This window comes from Fulmarus glacialis, unplaced genomic scaffold (assembly GCF_000690835.1).
Source record: "Fulmarus glacialis isolate BGI_N327 unplaced genomic scaffold, ASM69083v1 scaffold8689, whole genome shotgun sequence".
In the NCBI taxonomy this organism is placed as follows: Eukaryota; Metazoa; Chordata; class Aves; order Procellariiformes; family Procellariidae; genus Fulmarus; species Fulmarus glacialis.
In genome coordinates this window covers 17,051-37,406 of record NW_009232718.1, presented here as the reverse complement: position 1 = coordinate 37,406, position 20,356 = coordinate 17,051, and the positions used below count along the sequence as shown (strand labels likewise).

The window sequence follows — 20,356 nt, the reverse complement described above, 5'->3', positions numbered from 1 at the left end:
ACTGTTACCTTCCACAAAACCTGCATATATGTGGATATCTCTCCTGTTAAATGATGGTTCGATTTGGATCAACGTGTGAGGCCTTAGGTAATCAGTGCCTAAAACGAGACACCCAGAAGAAATGACTGCAGCATAGTAGACTTCTGTACTGTCTTATGAATGCTCAGGCACAACATGTCTCCAAAACCAGACTATCTCCTCTGACATTAGGCATTGGATATTCTAAGGAAGCCCCAATACCTCATTTCCCTTCTATATAAAAGGAAATGTATCTAAATGTAGTAATGCTGGCTTCCAAACTCTCGGACACCTCTGTAGCATGGAAGCACAATTGCTTTTGTGTGGGTACGAAGCAAGAATCTTTAAATTTTATTTTCATTATATTTAGAATGACTAATACCCCAGTCAGAAAACTGCAATTTTACAAATGTAACTAAAGAGTAATGAAGACCACATTCACTGGGGAACAGCTGATCTTCCCTTAGACCTGTTTATTTTCATTGCTTATGAATGTGCACTGTTATGCAGTCTCTTGCCTGAGCCTACTGGAAAAAACAAAATTTTTTTTTTTTGATAGAACAACAGGACTGTTTGTTTTATTTTCCCTTACCTTTGGATAATGATACGTTTTAACAGTAGGGTAAAGGCTGCCAGTGTATACCGGGATCTCCATGGTGGGGACTCTGGAGGCATTAATTGTTGCATATGCTAACCTGGTGCCATCAGGAGACCACCAATGAGCAATATGAGTCTTCAAGATCTCCTCTAATTAAAAAAAAAAAAGGAGAGAACAGAAAAAAAGGCTATTAGACATAAATTAGTAGTTAGCAATAAATGAAACAGCGTAGATATGAAAATCCCAGTCTAATCACAGCACAGGGAAGATGCCACAGGAATATAAATTAAAAATACTCATTAAATTATCCCATATACACAAATGAACACAATTGATAACAATTACTCTGAATATATAGGTTATTAAGCATAATTATCGTGCTCAAGAAACATCAAATTATTCATATTAGTACACATATCCGTGACAGCATAAAAGGCCCTGCTGCTCCTACTATGTGTCCTGTACATGGATATGCGAACATATATACGTGCAGGTGTTGGCAGAGCTTGGGTTCCGACCTGCCCGATGGCAGCACAACCGAGGCTCCCTCGGGGCTAGCCGAGAACTGCAATGACTGAGATTTAGTTCTCCTCCATAAAGAGTTCACAAAGTCACACCAGAGACATACCAATGGATTCAAACAGCGTTTATACTTAGATACAAGTGCTTCAGCTACAGTTTAAATCCTCCTAAGCTCTCTTGCCAGTTGGGAATAAACAAAAATAGCAATTTTCTATAGGTTATGCAGTGCTGGAACTTCATAACACTTTACAAGATACCAGGCTTTAGAGTCTGTGGCTTGGATACCATCTTGACTTTTATCCCTATTTCATTTTTTAAATCGCTTTTGCAAAGCAATTTTCAATAAATAGCCAGGGTCAGAAACTGATCCTTTTTACACACTGAATTTTGGGATTACAGATTTTTTTTTGAATAATGTAGTTGCTATTGAAAAGGTACTCAGAAAGATGCCAATACAAACATGCCAGAGTTCAAGTAAGTAAGGAGAAAACAAGATTGCCATCATAAGAAATTATTTTGAAGGCTGGCAGAACCTAAATCTCATTAAACACAAATTCAAAGAACTTCTAATTTTTAATACTTTTTCTTATCATTTACTATCCTTCATTGCAAGCTTATAGATATCCAGAAAAGCTATAAAATTCACTCTTTGTCCAAAGTGTCTCCAGTTACTGACATTTGGAAGACACTAACTTGGCTTTTTAAACCTCCCATTTTGCAAAAGGCAGTAATGTAATCCATTTTCATTAAGAGGCTTAATACCATATGAGTCATCCCTATTTAAACTATAGCAGACGGACTTGCATATGCTGTACAGATTGATGGGCAGGAAGACAGGTCTCATTACTTTAATGTGAGAATAAGAATTAAAGAGGCTGCAGAGTGTTTCTAAGCCTTTGTCACTGAAGTCCTGCTACACAAGTCCAAGCAGCTCCAACGTCTGCTGTTATCACTGGTCACTGCAAAAGCAAACGAGGATTTTCAGAGTTCAGATGCACCATGTTTGTACACCACCCTATGATGACCCCTCGATCCAACCAGAATGTCCGTCTGGTCTGAAGAGTAGAAACTCACCAAAGACTGTTTTATTTCTTCTAAAAAAATCTTGGATGAGCAGTCCTTGGAGAATAGACAGACAATTATATTCATCAGAGAGCAAATGAACACCTTTATTAATCCAGACTTGCATATGGCTTGAGATAAAACTCAAGGTAACGTTAGAAAAGGTGCAAGGGAAAATCACCCTTGATAGTTATACCTTCTACAAATAACAAATTAATCAATACTTAGTGGCAACATCTAAGTGAGGTTTTGGAAAGATGCCTGGGAAGTTGCAAATATTACATGGGAAAGCACATCTCTGGCAAATTTGCTTTGCTGCATTGTCCCACCTGTTGTGTGTACATTTAAAAGATGTTGCTTTTGACTTTTATATTAGTCGCTCATTAAAGAGATAATTAAGAGTATAAAGGAAAAGGAGCAAAAATGGTTGGCAGATGAATCCTTGACATTTTAACATTAATTAGGAATGACTTCATTCAGCAAATATTTTCTCCAGGATCTCAGACTTAATGAAGCAGTTCTCCTGAAGGTCACATGCCAAGAAAGGTTTTAGTGCAGGTTTTGTGGTCCTCTGTTAATGAGATTTAATTGTGTGAACCTTTGCCTTGAAACAAAGCCAGGACCTTGCCATTATGAGAGAGATCAGTTAGTTTTAGCAAACTAGAGAACATTCTTATGAAATATAAAATGCATTCTTATGAAAATAAAACGTAATTTGCAGACAATTTGTTCTTGGGGACACTTTATTCTTCGCGCTTGCATTTACCACATGCTCAGAAAATCCGTTGCATTCAATACTCCTGGGTCTTTCTAAAGTCAGTTCAGAAGCCACTTCACAGATATAAGAAACCAGGTTCTCCTTAAAGAGAGAGCCCCCCTCCACATATACCTCATGACCTCCTAGCTAAGAGTGTAAAGTGATAACTGATCAAAACTTTTGCTCTCTTCCTCAGAGCTTGCAGTCGCTGGGTGCTACATGATGTTGGGATGCTGTGGGCAAGTTGAGGAGATTCCTCAGTCAGTTGCTGGTGGCTCTGTGCTGCTTCTTTCTCCACAGCTTTGCTTGCCAGCCATCACACTGGGGCGTGCAAACCCTAAAAATAGTGAGAATGAAGTGTGCAGTTGCCTTAACTGAACAAGGGCTGGGATACTGCCTGTTCAGACTTGGTGGCTGGGTTCAAGCACAGAGTCTGAGGCAAGTCAATACTTATTCCACGTTCCTACATTCAATATCGAACCACTCTGAAACAGCTGGATGACCTTGCTTGTAAGTAGTGAATCTTTAGTGGGGATACGTAGCAGCCAGCTGGTAATCCAGTGAAATGCTTATGCTCAGGGAGTGTTACAGTATGTGTATTTTAACCCTTCTTCTAGCTGAATAACTCAATTGAATGGTCATTTCAAAGCTGTGTGAAACGAAGAGTCTTCTAAGTTAACAGACCCTCAGGAGGAGCATTTGAAGTCCTAGGCTGGAGTATATTCAGTGACGACTGGATATATATCCATTTTACAGACTTTAATATCACTGGATGAGAAAAGAAACTGGAGGCAATAACAGTGTGATGAGAGGAATCTTCCCTGAGTTGAATTAAAGGTTGCTGCATTCAGTGCATTACGTAGGTGGCAGTCTTTGTTATCAAGACCTGAACAGCATCCAGAGTGAATCAGGCTGCCATCAGTTCTCTTCAGAAGAACGCGTTTCCTGGTAGATGCTTTCCTGCTCACCACCGGGAAGCAGAAAGGAGAAGTCCCTTGCTGTGGTTCTCAGCTGCCAAGTAACAAGATGTGTTGAATCTGGGTTTGGATGTAGCATTTGGCTGTGATACCATAAGGGCAATCCCTGGATGGACTGCACAGTGGATCAGAGATTGGAAGGATATGTCTACCAGGTGTGTTATCCAAAACTAGCCCAGGACATGCATAAAAGAAACGGAAGCTTCCGCTTGTTTCAAACTTTGAGTTAATGCCAGCAGTACTTGCAAAAGCAATGAAATGGGAGACTTGCATCTTACTTTAGGTAACAAACTTCTCAAGGAATCATAGGAAATAGGGCTGGAAGGGATTTCAAAAAATCATCTGGCCCCTTCCTCCATGGACAATATCCACCGCAATCCTGTAAGAATCTTCACAAGTAGATTTTGCAATCCTTTTGATACTTGTATAGCACCTTTAGCAGAGGTTTGGCCATCAAACACTTTTGATTTTCATGTCCACCTCTGTCTAAGCACTGAACAGTCCCACTGAAGTGTGTCCAGACGTCTGCCTTCCCTTCTAGAATCAATGCAGGGAAAAGCATCAGAGCTTTATCTTCTGCAACCTCAGTGGCAACCAGCACATTCTGGATAAAACCAGTTGTATGGACCACATTTGGAAATCCACACAGATGTTGTGAACCATAATCTGCCATTGTGGTATTTCTACAGACATTTCCATGACAAATCACTTCCCAGGCTTGCGCAGAGTTCTAGACTGGCAGAGCTCTTCTTTGTTAATAAATACATGTAAACGCCATGGCCATGGGGGTTTCTTCATGCATTTCTAAAAATCTAACTAGTTCTGCAGCCTTTGTCCATCCTGAGTCATATTTGTGAATCATGCCTTTCTGCTGAAGGTGGCAAAGTTCTGGCTTGATGTTAGGGAAAGGATGAAGCCTTCACCAATGACTGACTGGGAAATCCATTGGGAGCTTAGAGGTTATTTCCAATTTTTGAAGTTGCCACAAATAACTTGTAATTTGCAAGTGTGAGTTAACAGAAGCAGAGTCGTGCACAAGAAGACAAGGATGCTTGGACAGACCAATCCTCTGACAGGTACCATTGCAACCCCCTTTCTATCACTTCCAAAAAAAATTAATGAATATGATGTCCGGAGGAAAAACTGAGAAAAAGGAATAAAGAAATAATTTTCAAGTGAAAAAATATATTTGATTTTCTGTCATAACAGTCAACAGAGGCATATAGCTGTATTAGCAGTATAATTTACCCACCGACGCTATATATATTACAAGCATCAATACCCCAATTCCCATGTACAATGAAAACAGCTGGAGGCACCACCCTGATCAGCCACTTTTCTGTGGCCGCCCACATGCTTCTGCTCTGTGCAAGGCAGGATCCCATCACTCCACAGCCATCCTCAAGATGTGCCTGTGCCCATGTGTCCACGGTGCCACCCCTCGCAGGGAGCGCAGTGGCAATCATATCCAGAGAGCCCCACCGGCGCTGGCGCATAAAGCCCTCCTACAGGAGTGAGCAAGTCAGTGCAAGACTGGTCCTAAGAGCTTTTCAATCTTTGACTGCTAACACCTTCTAATAAGAAGGCCCAGGAAAAATATTGCAATGAATGCAAAGAAACTAACCTTTTCTCTTCCAAGAAAAAATGACTGACTCACAGATCCGTACTGCAGATAAACAAGAGATCTTCTGGAGATCCAAATGGTGTGTCCACCCTTGGCAAAACCCCTCGTGTTATACGGATGAGCTGCAGTTAACAACTGCGGTGTGGTGTCATTAACTTCAAAAAAGTAACTTCCATTTATAACAGCTGAGGAGCCGTCCTTGGAGACTGAGCAGAAAGGTTTTTTTAGCTGCATCTAGAAAAGTAGAGGCTTTCTGCATCTTGAGAGGTCAAAGTAAGGGTGCAATGGGTAGAGGCACTTAGAAGGTTTTATCTATTAAATAAATCAATTTCTTTTATACAATTAAAATTCTCTTCTTGTTCCAGACATTGCATTTTCTTCTTCAGTAGGAAATCAAAACAATATTATTAATGTTGTGCCCACAGAAGACAAAGACAGAAAATAGTTTGATTCTCCTCTGAGTAGATATTTATACTTGCCCACAAATGCACAAACATATCTAGTTTTCTGTCAATAGACCCATTAATTTCAGAATATTTTAATTTTTGCACAAAGAATTATGCAAGATTTTGCCTGACAGAGGGAACTTCCCCTTCTATGTTATTTATTGCTGATGTGGTAAAGAGCATCAATTCCAGGAAGTGTAATCAATGGTTTTGTTTGTGTGATGTATTGTAGATGATGCTCAGATCATTAAGTATTTGGTGTGATGAAGACATTTTGCTGTTTTATTAAAACCGTTAATAAAAAGGAATTTTCAACAAAATGAAATTAAAATCTAACATAAAGACCATGGCTTACATTAAGAAAGCTCAAAAGAATTTGTCAGTAGGAAGCATCAAAAGAACATAAGACGAAGAGAGATCAGAGAACAGAAAGGGGGTCTAGGAAAGGAGAAAACAAAGACTTCTGAGATAGTGAAACCCCAAGGGTTCTCATAGAAACATCAAATAAATACAAATGCTTATTTGACAGCTGCCATCTGTTTTAAAATCAATTACTAGACCATCTCAAACCACCAACCACACGTCCAAATCGATTACTATTGTATAGTTTGAAAGCAAGTATTTTTACCCAGTTAGGGAAAACACACTGTTCATATCGGCCTTCACTGACGTGTTTCAGGGATGGCTTTAGAAGACCACCCTGCCATCTTTCATACATATGCAAGGAAATTTTTCTCTCGGTTGCTGTAGTGTAGATCTACGCCGACTTCCATTAAGTCATTGTAGTAGGTATAAAATGGGTGTAAAAGTAGTTATGTGTATGCAAATAGTGTAAAACTGTTTTATATTACTGTATCCAATCTACATTTTCCTGTGTTGACATTTTTTTATGCTGATGTCAGCAATAGCCCTGCAGCATTATTGATTTCAGTGCAATTAATCCTCTTTCACAGTTGTCTAATTGAGTCAGGTGGAAAAAAAAGTCATTTTGCAGGGCCAGTAAGCAATTCAACAATCTTTTGTAGAAAAAAAAAAAAAAATTTTTGGCTAAGCCCAAACTCCAGGCTCAGCCCTATCCCACAGTCCCTGTATGCAGACAACTGCTGTTCTCAAGGTGTTCGTGCCATCATCCAAGAGATCCTTAAGAAAACCTGAGCTGCAACGCTCACCCCAGTGACCTTTTATTCCTACTCGAAACACACAGCCTCCTCTGCCACTGACAGGCAACAAGCTTACGAAGAATAAAATATTACTTGCTTTCATGGCGTTTTTTAGGACATGTTTTAGAAAGCACATTTTAAACATCAAATCTTTGATCCAAAAAGCTCACCACCTGATGGCAGCAGCATTATGCAGCCGTGGAGCCGAACAGGCGCAGGCGAGGAGCTCCCATGTGCTCCGCAGCCCCAGGTCATCCCGGGGAAAGGAGCCCAGCCGGGAGATTTGCACCGCCTCAAGCACAGGGAAGGTGTGGGCTGCAGGTGTCATTAATTTCCCCTTAGTCATGCAGTTTAATTGCTTGAACACATGTTGTTTTCTGCTCGCGCAGCCTTGCAGCCCCTTGCTCCCGCAGAATATTGTGTTGAGACAGCGGGCGTGGGTTTGGCCAGTGCTTTCTGCCTCCCTGTGCCCAGATGCTGAGGGACGGGACAGAAGCTCATTTCAACGGGGTGGTTCACGCTGGGCGCTGAGGACAACCCCACGGGATTCTTCATGTGTTCTGCACGGTCAACAAGGTCACGTCTTACCTCCACATCTCTCAAGAGTTGCTGCATTGCCTGAGCCAAACCGAAGCTCGGCAAGCAGGCAAACCTCACAAAATCTCAAGGTAAATGGGCCGTGGTCCACCTTTGTTTCTGCAAGATGAAGGTGGCTCTGTGTAACAACACCATAAGCTGCCGTGCTCCGTCAGAAGACATGTCACCTTTGGATGCTCTCTGATTCCTGGCAAGGACTCCTGAGGGAACAACACAGGGACGAAGAGCAAACAGCGTCCAGCAGAGCCAGGGGGTGCACATCAGAGGTGGCTCTGCCAGGCAGCCTGGCCAAATCCTGACCACTCCAACCTGGGCTCCTTATCCGTAGTCCCACCTACTAGCAATATCCACCATTGTTTCTCTGAGGACAATCTTTAGGACACCTCTCCCCAAGGAGCAGGACTGGGATCGTGTTAGGATGGCATCAAGCTGCTCACAGACAGAAGAGACTTTCTGAGGCTACTCATCTCGCCCACATCAAAACTGCTGGTTTAATGCTTGTGGGTTTTTTTTTTTTCCTCGTCCATTGATTCTTCTAATTTGTTGTGTTTCCAACACTAAAGATCCTGTAGTTGTTATATGAGTCAGGGCATTGAGGTGTTGTTTACAAGGTTATTGACAAGTAGCTGCCAGACCTTCTTTGCTGTTTGAGTGCTTGGGGGCTTCAAAACGCTGGTGGTATTGACTACAGGCCTGATGCTGTCCTCAGGTACATCTCTGCAGCTCCTACCAGAATACACGCAGGAGGCCAGGCTCAGGCTGTAATAACTAAGAAATCACGAATGTTTAAGATCTCCCTCACTCATACAAATGGATTTGTTGGAAAAAACCCTCCAAACAAAATAGATGCACACAAGTGTGTGATGTCCTCTGAGAAGTACAGGTGGATTCTCACAAACAAGAGAAGGATTCAGCTATTCAGAAACTGCCAGTGGGGTGGGGGGGCTCCTCCATCTTCCCGTCCTGGCACACTGAGCACACTCAGCTGTACTCACCCATGTACACGCTCACCCAATTGAGGTGCAAAAAGCCATGGAGAGGGGCTGTCCCTCAGATCTCACACGGACCCTGTGTCTTCACCAGAAGCAATAAGGAGCTCCCCAGGAGGTCTGGAACCCCCTCGAGAGCAACCACAGCAGGCGGGCAGGCAGGCAGGGTTACCACGTGCCATACACGATGCCATACTCTCCTGAGGGCCCACCAGTATTTTGGAGCCTGTTTTGCAGTAAGCGCTGCAAAACATAAAGGGAGTTATACACCTCTCTGGACAAACACGGCAGAACAACGCTGAATTGCGTCCGCACCCTCCTCCTGCTCTTTTCAGATGTTTCCCTTCTCTGTGCTTCTGGTTTTTTCTCCCCTGTGCACCATCTTAGCAATCCTTAGCTGTTTGTTTTCAAAATCATTAATGATTAATGTTCACAATAGCTCCTAATAATTAGCAGGTTTCCTTCTTTCATGGTGTGAGTCAGTCGCAGCCACAGTAAAACCCTCTTGGACCATCCTGACTAGACTGACATGCAGACATTTCACCAATACAGGCAAGTCTGGGATCTGTCAGGATGCCCAGATGTAATAATGAAAATGGGGACTGAATTATGAAAGCAGAAATATTACTTAGAGATCATATAGTCAGATATTCCTCTTTCTGACACACTCCAAAGAGCAAATGCATCCAGAAAATTCATCTCAGTGGCACACTGCTGTATGTCACTAATGCATAATAAGAATGTATTTTTCCATCACCTGGCACAAACATAAACCCACAGCCTGTGGTGAGCTCTCCGTGAAAGACTGTTAGCTAGAGGCACTAAATCTGTAGAAACTTTTGCTGGCAAAAGTCTTCCGAGTAATTTGCACTGCAGCTCATTGCTGTGAGTAAATGTTCATTGCAAGGTCTTATTGTACCTTTTCAATTTCTACGGACCTAGACAAGACAGAATTCATGTTGCCCAATTGACTGGATGCAGTAGGGCTCCTCATAGTCAAATTCTTTTTTTAATTTCTTTTTTTTCCCCCTGCCACTTAACAGGTTGCTATGGCTGGAAATACAATTTGCTTATCTGTGCAATGCAGTGAGACAAATCAAGGCTTTCATTATATGTTGAATATTACTCTATTCAACCTGCTCAAGTAGCTTCCACTTCACCTTTCCTTTAAATTAAAAGTTACAGGTTCTTCCCAACTAATCTGCAGGTTTTATGATAGGAGGAAGATGGACAGCCAACCTTGGCACAGGGGATCCATTTCAATAGCTACAGACATATCAAGAAAGTTAGTGATCACAAAACCCTCTGAATTTGACTATCAAAAATTCATTAGACGATTGCAATAGTTCAAGAACACAAGTGCCCAAAAGCAATCTCTTTTAATGTTTCATAAAGAAATATGAGAGATAAGAAGACTGAACAGCCTGACATTGCTATTAAAGAACTTGATTCTTCAACCCCATGGACTTCTATCAGCACCTGTGCAAGCTGTCTTTCACGTTAATTATTTGCATGATTTATTCACCCTGAGCAGCACCTGCTAGTCACCTAGCATGAGTGCTAATAAACGTCAGTTAATATTGCAAAATACGGCTCTGCTTTATAAAATGGGAACTGTGGCACATTGGCTGAATTTAGTTTAGCTCCAAATTTCTTGCCCAGTTTAAACTGCTACAGTCATTGAACAGCCATTAAAAACCCACTCAGAGTTTATATTGCCCTACTATGGCAATATTCCCAGAGGTTTCAACCTGAACAGTGATTCAGGATCTGGCTAACTGAGAGATTTAGCTCAATAATGACTCAGAGGATGAACCTGATTTTACAGTACTGAATAATCAGAGGAACTACTGAGATCAATAGAGTTACCCAGGAATAATAAAAAAGAGAGCAGGATAAAAACAGAATCCAAATTAGCTTATGGCTATATTTCAGAAAAAACATTCTTATTAAATAACAGAAACATTTATTATTAATAAAGGTAATGGCATATAATAAGGTTATGCCACTGATGGATCAGTGTGGTTTGACTGTGTTTATCAGAGTGGTGGCACCTCCATGTTGAACAGAAATTCTGTTCTTCCTAGGTGCAAGTCTTGAAGGACCTCTACCATGGACTCAGGTAAGCACACAGAAAAGACAAACATACCTGTATAATAATGTCCACCCATCAAAATCTGTTTTATCTCTACTACTAGGAAATACTTTTTTTTCAATATTTTTGAGCTGTGGACTACTGCGTAGTAATTCTAAATCTACTGGCAAAATCTTGCATAGTCACCTTCCTTGGACCACTTGGAAACATCCCACCTCTCTCCAGGGAGCTGCAGACCTCAGGCTAAACCCCACTAACGCCTAGAAGATAGTTACAGATGCTTTGGGTACAGGTGATGTCTCCAGCTGCGCTACGACAAGAGGGAAAGCCGCACGGTACCCTGCGCCTAGGGCAAGGGCACCAAGTCCGTGTAACTCCGATTGACATCCACAGCCCAGAAGCTCCCAGAAATAAGTGAGAGAGCAAACAAACCCCAACATTTTGTGTACGCAGAATGACCAATAGGGAAACGCTGGCAAAACAGAAATCAGTTTGCAGTGAAGACCATTTCTGCACGGACCACTTAAAAGCCCTTTATATCAAAGCAATAAGCACATGCCCAGACAAGGACAGACAAATTAGGGAAACACCTTCTCTTCTAGTGAGGTGGAAGGGGGCAGTAAGAAAGATGCTGTGAGTGTTCCCCTCCACATCTGCAGAGCACGAAGGGTATGAAGGCCTTCAAGGGCCCTGAAAGGGGACCAGCAGGGTGGGCAAGGTGGCATCACCCAGCTCTTGCTCACGAGAGGGGTTTGTCAGGCACGGAGTACTCAGTGCCTTGCCCAGCAAAGGTCTGGGCCATGATACGTTTCTCATCACAAGCACTACCCCCACACATGACTATATTCACTAACATTTTTGGGTTTGAATTTATGACCATTTTCATTTCCTTGGAGAGTCTGAAGTTTGTGTCTCTAACGACTGCTGGTTTTACTTTAAAGCTACAACAATTAGAGTCTTCTAATAAGAATTTTAATTGGATAATGAATTAAATACCAGATGAGGTTAACTATTCATACTGGCAATGGAATTCCAGAGATTTAGGTTTTTTAAAAAATTTTGTTGTATTGATTTGAGTTTTCTATTCCCTGTTGTATCTTGTTTTTCATAGTTGTACACCAATTCCATTATTTTCAACTTTTTAATTTCAGCTGACAAAAACCCCATCCATAAACCAGCACATAAAAATTTCTGAAAAAAAACCCCAAAATGCATAGAGAAATGCATAGAAACACACACACAGAGCCATGCAGTAAGAGCAAACAGAAATTGTCTGCATAATTGGATCTAAAACTGGTAGGAAAAAAACTTATTAAAAATGAATATCACAGAAAGGCAATTAAGAATTTTAAGGAAAAAAAACCCTGATTAATTAACTGCAAATTATAAGTATTACTTTGAATTGCGTTGTACAGAACAGTATCAAATTACTAATTATCCTTGCCCGCTTTGTTCAAAGATCATGAATGTGCATTTTAATTTACACTGGAGTAAGCTAAATACACTGAGAACCAGCATGTAGAATTTTGCAGAAACCGCTGGGGATGAGGGGAAACTCCCCCATTACCATATAAATGACACGCACAGAGTTATAAATGACACGCACTAGATCCAGCTCGTATCGTTCCTTAGGATGTAGCAGGCAAATACCGGAAATTATAATAAAGCTTATAACCTACCAGATAATAAATGTAACCCATACCCCACAAAACCCCATCTACCAAAGATAATTTTGCCTGCTGTTTTTTGCTGATTAAGGGTGGCTTTGGAAAAAAATGCCCTCCCCCTTTCCCCTCCTTATCTGTTGCATTTATTGGCAGGATGGAGATGGCTCCATGTTCATCTACCTAACAACTCGCAATATCTAACGTAGACTAATCTTCATTTCCAAGACCTTCATAGCCTGCTCTACCCTTAAACACTTCCTATTTAGTATCAAGGACAATTCCCACATAAAAAAGACTCATTATAGCAGCTCCTTCTTCCGCCGGTATATTTTTACTGTGACATCCACGACGTTAGCAGAGCTGCTGTGTTGAGATCACGGCTGACCAGTATCTCGTTATTCCCTGCAGCAGTCTGGGGACTGGGTCTGATTTTGTGGGGGGTGTGCTCAGCACAGGCACAGCCAAGCCATCGGACACACCCAGCTGGCAAGTACTTTCCCACCACCAGACTATGAAACGTATGTTTTGAAATGCCTCAAAACGTTCAGATAGCTAACATTACCAAATTGCAAAGAAAATACCATTGTCCTTGCTGAGTAGGACCAGAACTGCTGAGTTGTACTCCTTGCCCTTTATTGTTTATCACTAAAAAAAGTCATTTTCTAAGTCATGTTATTCCTGGAGTGTTCGGATGTGGATTACACTCAGAGATGCCAATTTTTATATATATTGTCTTTTCTTTCTAAGGCCTCCTTGGATGCCTTTCCCCTTTTCATGGTAACTTTCCCCCTGGAAAACACAGCAGCTCTGGGCTGGCTGAACGTCCCTTCCCACCGATGACACACGGCTGCGGCAGTCCCCGAGGTGGGTGCTCTGCCCTGCTCCTGTGGGGACAGAGACCGGCGTGTGGGAACATCCGTCAGAGCGGGAGGCTGTGACTTACTCTTCGGGCTTCTTCAGAGTGATATTTCTCTGTCATTCCCTCCAACCCCTGAAGACTGTGTGCTCCAGTCTGCGGCTATAAATCCCGACTATGTTGTTGGCACGTTAGGTGTGAGGTTTCATCTTCATCAGGCTTAGCAGGATTCCACCAGTATGTGAAAATACTCAAAGCGTGGTTACATCATGACTACACAGATTTTTATTGTTTTACAGTGTAAAGAGCATTTCTTTAAGGAGTGCTAACAGGATGTCTGGTTTCTGTTTTGCAAATCTACATTCACTAGCTGAAAAAGGAACCATGATATACTGCTATAAACGCAACCACCTGGTTGACTAATTGCCTGTACATTATCTTTCTGTGCCTTGTGTACTCAGAGAGCTGGCTTAGTGCAGTTTTAAGTCCAAATCCATAACTGGTATAAATAATGTATCTAGTGATACATACTAACTAAGGATCCAGTTCTTGTTTTTCAATGTGGTATAAAGAAATGTCACAGCGTTATCCTTGTCCACTAAGGACTTTTGTGTTCAAAGGAGCCAAATCCACTCCTTTCATACCTGTGAATGCACTACATGATTCATTATTTTCCACTTGAAACCAAAAAAAGACATTTACCCAGGAAAACTGTGTGTTCAAGCAACTGTTTTGTGCTTTCTTGCCTTTTTCAAGTGGTCAGCAAAGTGCACACTGTTTCCACCAAACGACAAGCTTAAAAAAAGGTAAAGTCAGACAGGAGAAGTGGCTCTTGATCTTCGGGCACATTTTAGCTGCTGCATTGAAGGCAAAGGGCTAGTTTCTCCTCTAAACCATAGCTCAGCTGTGCTTTCAAATGTATACATTCTCCTAGAGGAGAACAGGTCAAACATGGGACAGAGCTGGTCAGGAACAGTCTCTGGGTGTCCCAGGAATGTTATTTTGCAGGAACCAAAGACAAACGTTTTGTGATCTGCTTTTTACTACCAAGCACTCAGTGGACTTGCATTTGTAATTTCCATACACCGCAAGCAAATAATTCATACAGGAGAACATCAGTTCTGGGATGGGAACAGAAAGGTTGGCTGTTTTAACCCTAATATGCTCAGTCAGAGATGGTGCTTGGGCTTTGAGCAACATGGCTACATCCATCATGTTGCCGCTTTTCTCCTCTGCCAGGGGAAGGGGCTGTGCCAGGACTGGATTCTGCACTGGCCCTTTTGAAGACTCAATGGGATGGAGGCTTCTCCACTCTTCCTGCAGCTTCCCTTCAGGCTGAGGCACCATTCAGCACCATTGTGCTGTGTGATCTGCTCATTAAAGATAGTCTTGGGCCTCGGTAATGAGTAGATCATGTACTACAACACAGCCGAATGGCAGCTCACACTAGAAGAAAATTGTTACGTCTGCATTTCTGTCTTACTACTCCCACCTTTCATCTGGCACGGCATGCTCTCTGCTAATAGAGCCAGAACAACCCCGTTAAAGTTATCTTTTCTCCTTTTTGGGGTTATTATTCTGTCTTGCATAATTTTAAATCTCACAACAGCACTGAAACATTTCTGATGCATGCCAGGTTTTCCTTGTTCGCTAGTTGCCAGGTCAGCGTCCAGTTCAAATTATTCTCACTAGCAAGGTCAAAATCAGACGCCCAAAATTCATAGGTAGGCTCTTAAACAAGAGATGCCCCATACGCAGACTTGCGGTGTTCCTACTCAAACAACATAACATTTTAACTGAGTCCAGCATTCCCAAGAAAGGGGTTTTTAAAAGAACCTCAAGTTTGTGAATGGGCAGAAGTGAATGTCTTTTTTTGTCGCTTGAGCCGTACATGCAGAAGGATGCCAACTTCTCCCACCGCTGCTCCAGGTCTGGTGTTTACCAACGGCACCCATGTGGCAGAGCAGCAGCTTCACTGACAGACCTGGCTAAAATGAGGAAATCCACAGGGAAATTCCCAAACTGCTCCCTGCTCCGTAGTGCTGGATAATAACCACATCAACCCCCTGAACCTTCTCCTGACTCTTCCATCCCACGAGTTTATTTTTATCATCAGTAGTTGATGATACCTCCACAGTTGTTCCAGATGCCAAATATTAGAGAAGAGAGCCACGAAACAAGAAAGGATCCTAAAATACCTACATTTGGCTGGAAAATGATTTCTCCAGACTATCATCGCTCATGATACAATCTGGGCAAGATGTGCTAAATCACAGGGCTTCTAGACCGTTATCAAGTGCCTCCACACGTATAGACCTTCGGGCAACACGCAGGGTGTTGGGGGTAGACGGGTAGAGAGGAGAGAGAGAAAAAAAAAAAAAAAAGATAATTTTAAAGCACCATAGCTAATCCTTTCCCTCCTCATGTGCTGCAACTTTGTGCCGTGCCTCCGAGGGGCAGCACAGCCTCAGTTATCGCACCTGAAATCGTTAAGCTATTGGGGACACAGCTCTTACCTCCTATCGTCCTATTCTCATGATTTCTAGCCTGCTGGTGATACTCCAGAATAACACATAACAGTCTCCGGGTTAGTATGGGTCAGTTCAATAATCAAGTGAAGTTTAATTTTTAAAATGAGATATCGAATCTTTTTAGTCATCTCTGTGCCTACAGTCTGAGGCAGAGACTGGAAAATCAAAACAAATGCAATATATACAATGATCTCCAGATAATTCCATCAAGTAAGATTTATTTTGATGTCTGTTTTCAGACTGCTGCCTTCAATTTTAAAAGCACAATAGCATGAAAACGTAATGTTTTGCTTTTAGGAGCTGTTTTTCTTCAGTTCTCTTTCTTACCAGATTCCTAAATCTTTAATCTAGCTATCTTGAAAGCCTCCTTTAAAGAATTGCTTTTGATCTAGTCTTATGCAGTAGCAACCGATGTTGATTTTTTTTTTTTTTTTTTTTTTTTGCTGCTATTGTTGTTAAATCAAATACAAGACAATGACTCAACTTTGAGGAAAAGCAAAACTAATGTAGGAGGCAAATGCTTGTGAGTCATATGTGTAAAAAGGGAAGGACTGAAGTGATTTGCTCCTATTTTCTGGGATTTGCAAGTCAGGTAAGAGTGCATCAGCCCCTCCATGATGCAGAACAGAAGTAACAGCCTGGCAGACCTGGGGCAGCTTTAACAGCAGATGTTTGCCTTCTGCTCGTAGGGTGCCCTGTGGGTTGGAAAGGCTCCTGCTCCTGTTGAAATTGCTTGGGACCAGCCCAGCCTTCCTGCACAGTGACTCACACAGACACATCTCTCCAGTCGTGCATCCCTCATGCCCTGTGGCCAAACCTGAAGGGGACCTGGCAGGGGTCTGTGCTGGAGGCGACCCCAGGAACGGGCTGAGAACAGCCAGATCCGGGTTTTCACGCAATGCTCTGCATTTTATTTGGTGTCTAGGGGCCAAGGCGAGACTCTCACCTCAGTTTTGTGTCCTAATTTCTCTCATCTCATCTAAAACCAGGTCAATAATTGCGCCTCAGTTTGCCTGTTTCTAAAAAGATGGTAATAATTCCTGTTCTACCAGGACATTATGTGAAGTTTTATTAATTGATGGTTGCAAAAGACATTAAGATCAAGACAGAATAATTGCCTCAGTGAAGGTCATAATTAGACATGTACCAAGAGATAAAGCTGAGCGTCATCTGTGATGCTCATTTAATCTCATTCTTGTATTTTAGCTACAAGTCTGTGGGTGCTAAGGAGGAGAGCTGTTCTTAGAGGCGACCGTTGTATTTAGCATGAAGTTTAAGCACTCTGTTTCACTGACACCCGAACAATCCCGTGCAAGTGATGTTATACACATTAGAGATGAGAAAAAGGTTCACGCTACAGTGAAGTACAAGACATGGACCTTGCAGTGGAGCAGGGTAGACCTCTCCGAAGCGAGGGCATCGGCAATCCCTGGTCTGGAAGGGTTGTGCTGGAGAGGCTGACCTGGCTCTCCTTGGCTGCGGGTCAGCTCAGGGGCCAGCGTTAATCTGATCAAAAAGGGGATTGTGAAAAGCTCATCTGACTCAGGCTGTGAAATCATGCTCTTGAATCCTAATAATTTCTACAGTAACCAGTTGGCATGTCACGAAGAATTACGATCTAAAGTCGGGGGGGGAAGAACAAGCTGACACACTTTTGTGAATCCCAAATCCTGCTGTAGGCAGAACTGGAAGAATTCCTATTGGAAAAATACTTCTGTTTCTATATAGTGTGCTCTGAAAAGTTCTTTGTGAAACATTAAGGCCCTTATTTCTAAATGTGATAGAACGGGGAAGTGTCCCAAGATTATCAGAAGAATTTGAGAAAAATCAAAATTCATGCAGAAATTTTGGAGATGATTTCAAGAAGATACGCAACAGAATGATGGATTTTTGTACTCATAAAAGCTTACAAATGACCTCATTTTAAAAAGAGAACTCTTTTTTTATTCTTTTCTGCACTCTGCTCACTTTTCTTTTCCACTGAATATTTTATGTAACAGAGTTTTGAATTAAAATTCAAGTAAAAAAAAACCCTCACAAACACACCACCGAAGAACCAACCGTACACACTAATCAAAAGCAAAATGGGATTTCATCTCGCATTGCTTCTTTCTAATCAGGACGCTATTCGCACACTATATTTTTCCAGCAAATCATGCAGATTTCTGACAGTTTGCAGCACTCCTATTCTGTGTGAATCTTGACAGTGAAGCTAGCTGCTCCTAGCTCTCCATAGTCTTACCACATGGTGGCAATGTAACTTCCACCTTCCTGCTAAGGAGGTGAGTTGCCTCTGATTTCCTCCTTCATTACTTCTTACTCACTCTAATGATCATATTTGTAGGTGGCAATTACAGTCCTCTGAGTTTCTGCTTTCCATTTCCTCTATAAATTTAATAGAGTATCGTTGGGTTTATTTTTCAAATAAACTCTGCAACATTTCCAAGGACATTAAACCCTGTTATATAAGCGTTCTTCTCTTAGCTAATGCAATATTGCATCTTTCTCTGATCTCTAATGAAGTTTTGAGGACCACTCTGGAATAATTCCTTTTTGCCAACACACATTCATATGCCCTTCTGTATTAACTCTTCCCCTCCAAGATAGTACCTCTCTCCTTTAGTCTATGTTGCTTTTGTTGCCTCATTGGAATTGGGGGCGGGGGGGGGGAAGTGTCTCAAATGATTTAAAACTAGCTTAAAAATAATACATGAAAAACAGAAAAGAAAAATTAGGAATATGTACATAACAACAACAACAATAATAATAATTAAAAAAGCAACAGTAAAAGATTCAGCCTGGAAAGGAATTGCAGATGTATAAGAAAAGGTGATCCATGAGAGATCAGGCCTTTGTAAGCCACACTAAGGAATAAACTTGTAGTCTCCATTTTAAATGACTGTGCTACTGAGAAAATGGAAAAAAAAAAAAAAAAGAAATCTATCTGTTACTACTTCATTTTAAAATCAGTATGTAGAGATAGTCTAGATCTAAAATATGATATAAACCTTTTTTCTGCATTTTTGAAAACGTGTTGATACATCTCAGACTGGAATATAACTATTACCAGGTCTCAGTAGAAAGGTATCATTTCTAGCCCTAGGCCAGGCATCACAGATTTAAGGCGTAATTGGTTACATTCAAGAACACAGTACTATATAAGTCAGTGGAAACACTCAAAAAAGAAGCAAAAACTTGAAGCAAAACTCAGAGAAGTTAAAGGAACATAGACAGATTTGTTACAGGTATCAACTTCTGCTTAGTTGTATAATTTTGCTCTGGTTCTAATATATAAATCAAGGTATTGTACATACTAAATGAGATTGTAATTGTGAATTTTAAATCTACTTTTCTGGCACATTTGTGTGAACTATGGGAAATATTTTTCTGCTAATAGATTGGAATTCAAATACTCTGCCTGACAGACTGCAGTGGATGCCCTTCGCTGTATAATTAGTACCAGGTGAGACAAAGAGTGAATGTTTTCTTGGTGTAGCTTACATCCATACAGCCACTACAGTTGCAAAACCATCTAGGAGACCTAGCTACACCACAGGAAATTTTGTGGATAAATACATGGAGAACTTGATAGCTTGCTTTGGTACTATATGATGCTTCCACTCTCATTAAAATCCCAAAAATCCTTTAAAAGTGAAAAGAGATTCCTTCAAAATACACAATTAAGGAATTTGTTAATAAGAGTAATTTTAAACAATTAAAATAAATTTTAATTATTTAAGTATTTAGCTCCTAGCAGCGTTTTTTGTGGCCATGCTCTTTGATGTGACTCAAAACAACACACTGAAGTTTTCCAGTGCAGAGCGACGTACAAGAACTTTCATGGTCTTAAAACTTCTTATGGTTGGGGATTAGGGCACAACAAATTTTCAGAATTATTATTATAATTATCCAGAAAAAAAAAAAAAAAGTAGTCTAATCATAATTTTCTAGTACTCAAACAATAGCTTGTCCAGCCGGTAGCACAAGCTGGCTGAAAGTGCGATCATTCAGCACCAAGATGACACATGTGAACACAGAAATGGCCGTGACCCCTTTAGAAGAAAAGAACTGGGAAGAACAGAATCAAATTGGCCACACCTCGAATCCTGTGTTCAGTTTTGGGCCCCTCACTACAAGAAGGACATTGAGGTGCTGGGGCATGTCCAGAGAAGGGCAACGAAGCTGGTGAAGGGCCTGGAGCACAAGTCTGATGAGGAGCAGCTGAGGGAACTGGGGCTGTTTAGCCTGGAGAAGAGGAGGCTGAGGGGAGACCTCATCGCGCTCTACAACTACCTGAAAGGAGGTTGTAGCGAGGTGGGGGTTGGTCTCTTCTCCCAAGTAACAAGCGATAGGACGAGAGGAAATGGCCTCAAGTTGCGCCAAGGGAGGTTTAGACTGGACATTAGGAAAAACTTCTTTACTGAAAGAGTGGTCAGGCCTTGGAACAGGCTGCCCAG

The 20,356-nt window shown here is 41.5% G+C and overlaps 1 protein-coding gene across 1 annotated transcript in view; it reads right to left on the bottom strand.

Annotated features, from left to right (window-relative positions):
- Positions 1 to 20,356, bottom strand: part of DPP6 (dipeptidyl-peptidase 6) — a gene marked incomplete at its 5' end in the record, with an annotated part of 87,161 nt that overhangs the window by 55,639 nt on the left and 11,166 nt on the right. Inside the window, one exon of the mRNA XM_009585037.1 lies at positions 611 to 765. Within this exon, the coding sequence (XP_009583332.1) occupies positions 611 to 765 (155 nt within the window). The remainder of the gene's footprint in view (positions 1 to 610; positions 766 to 20,356) is intronic.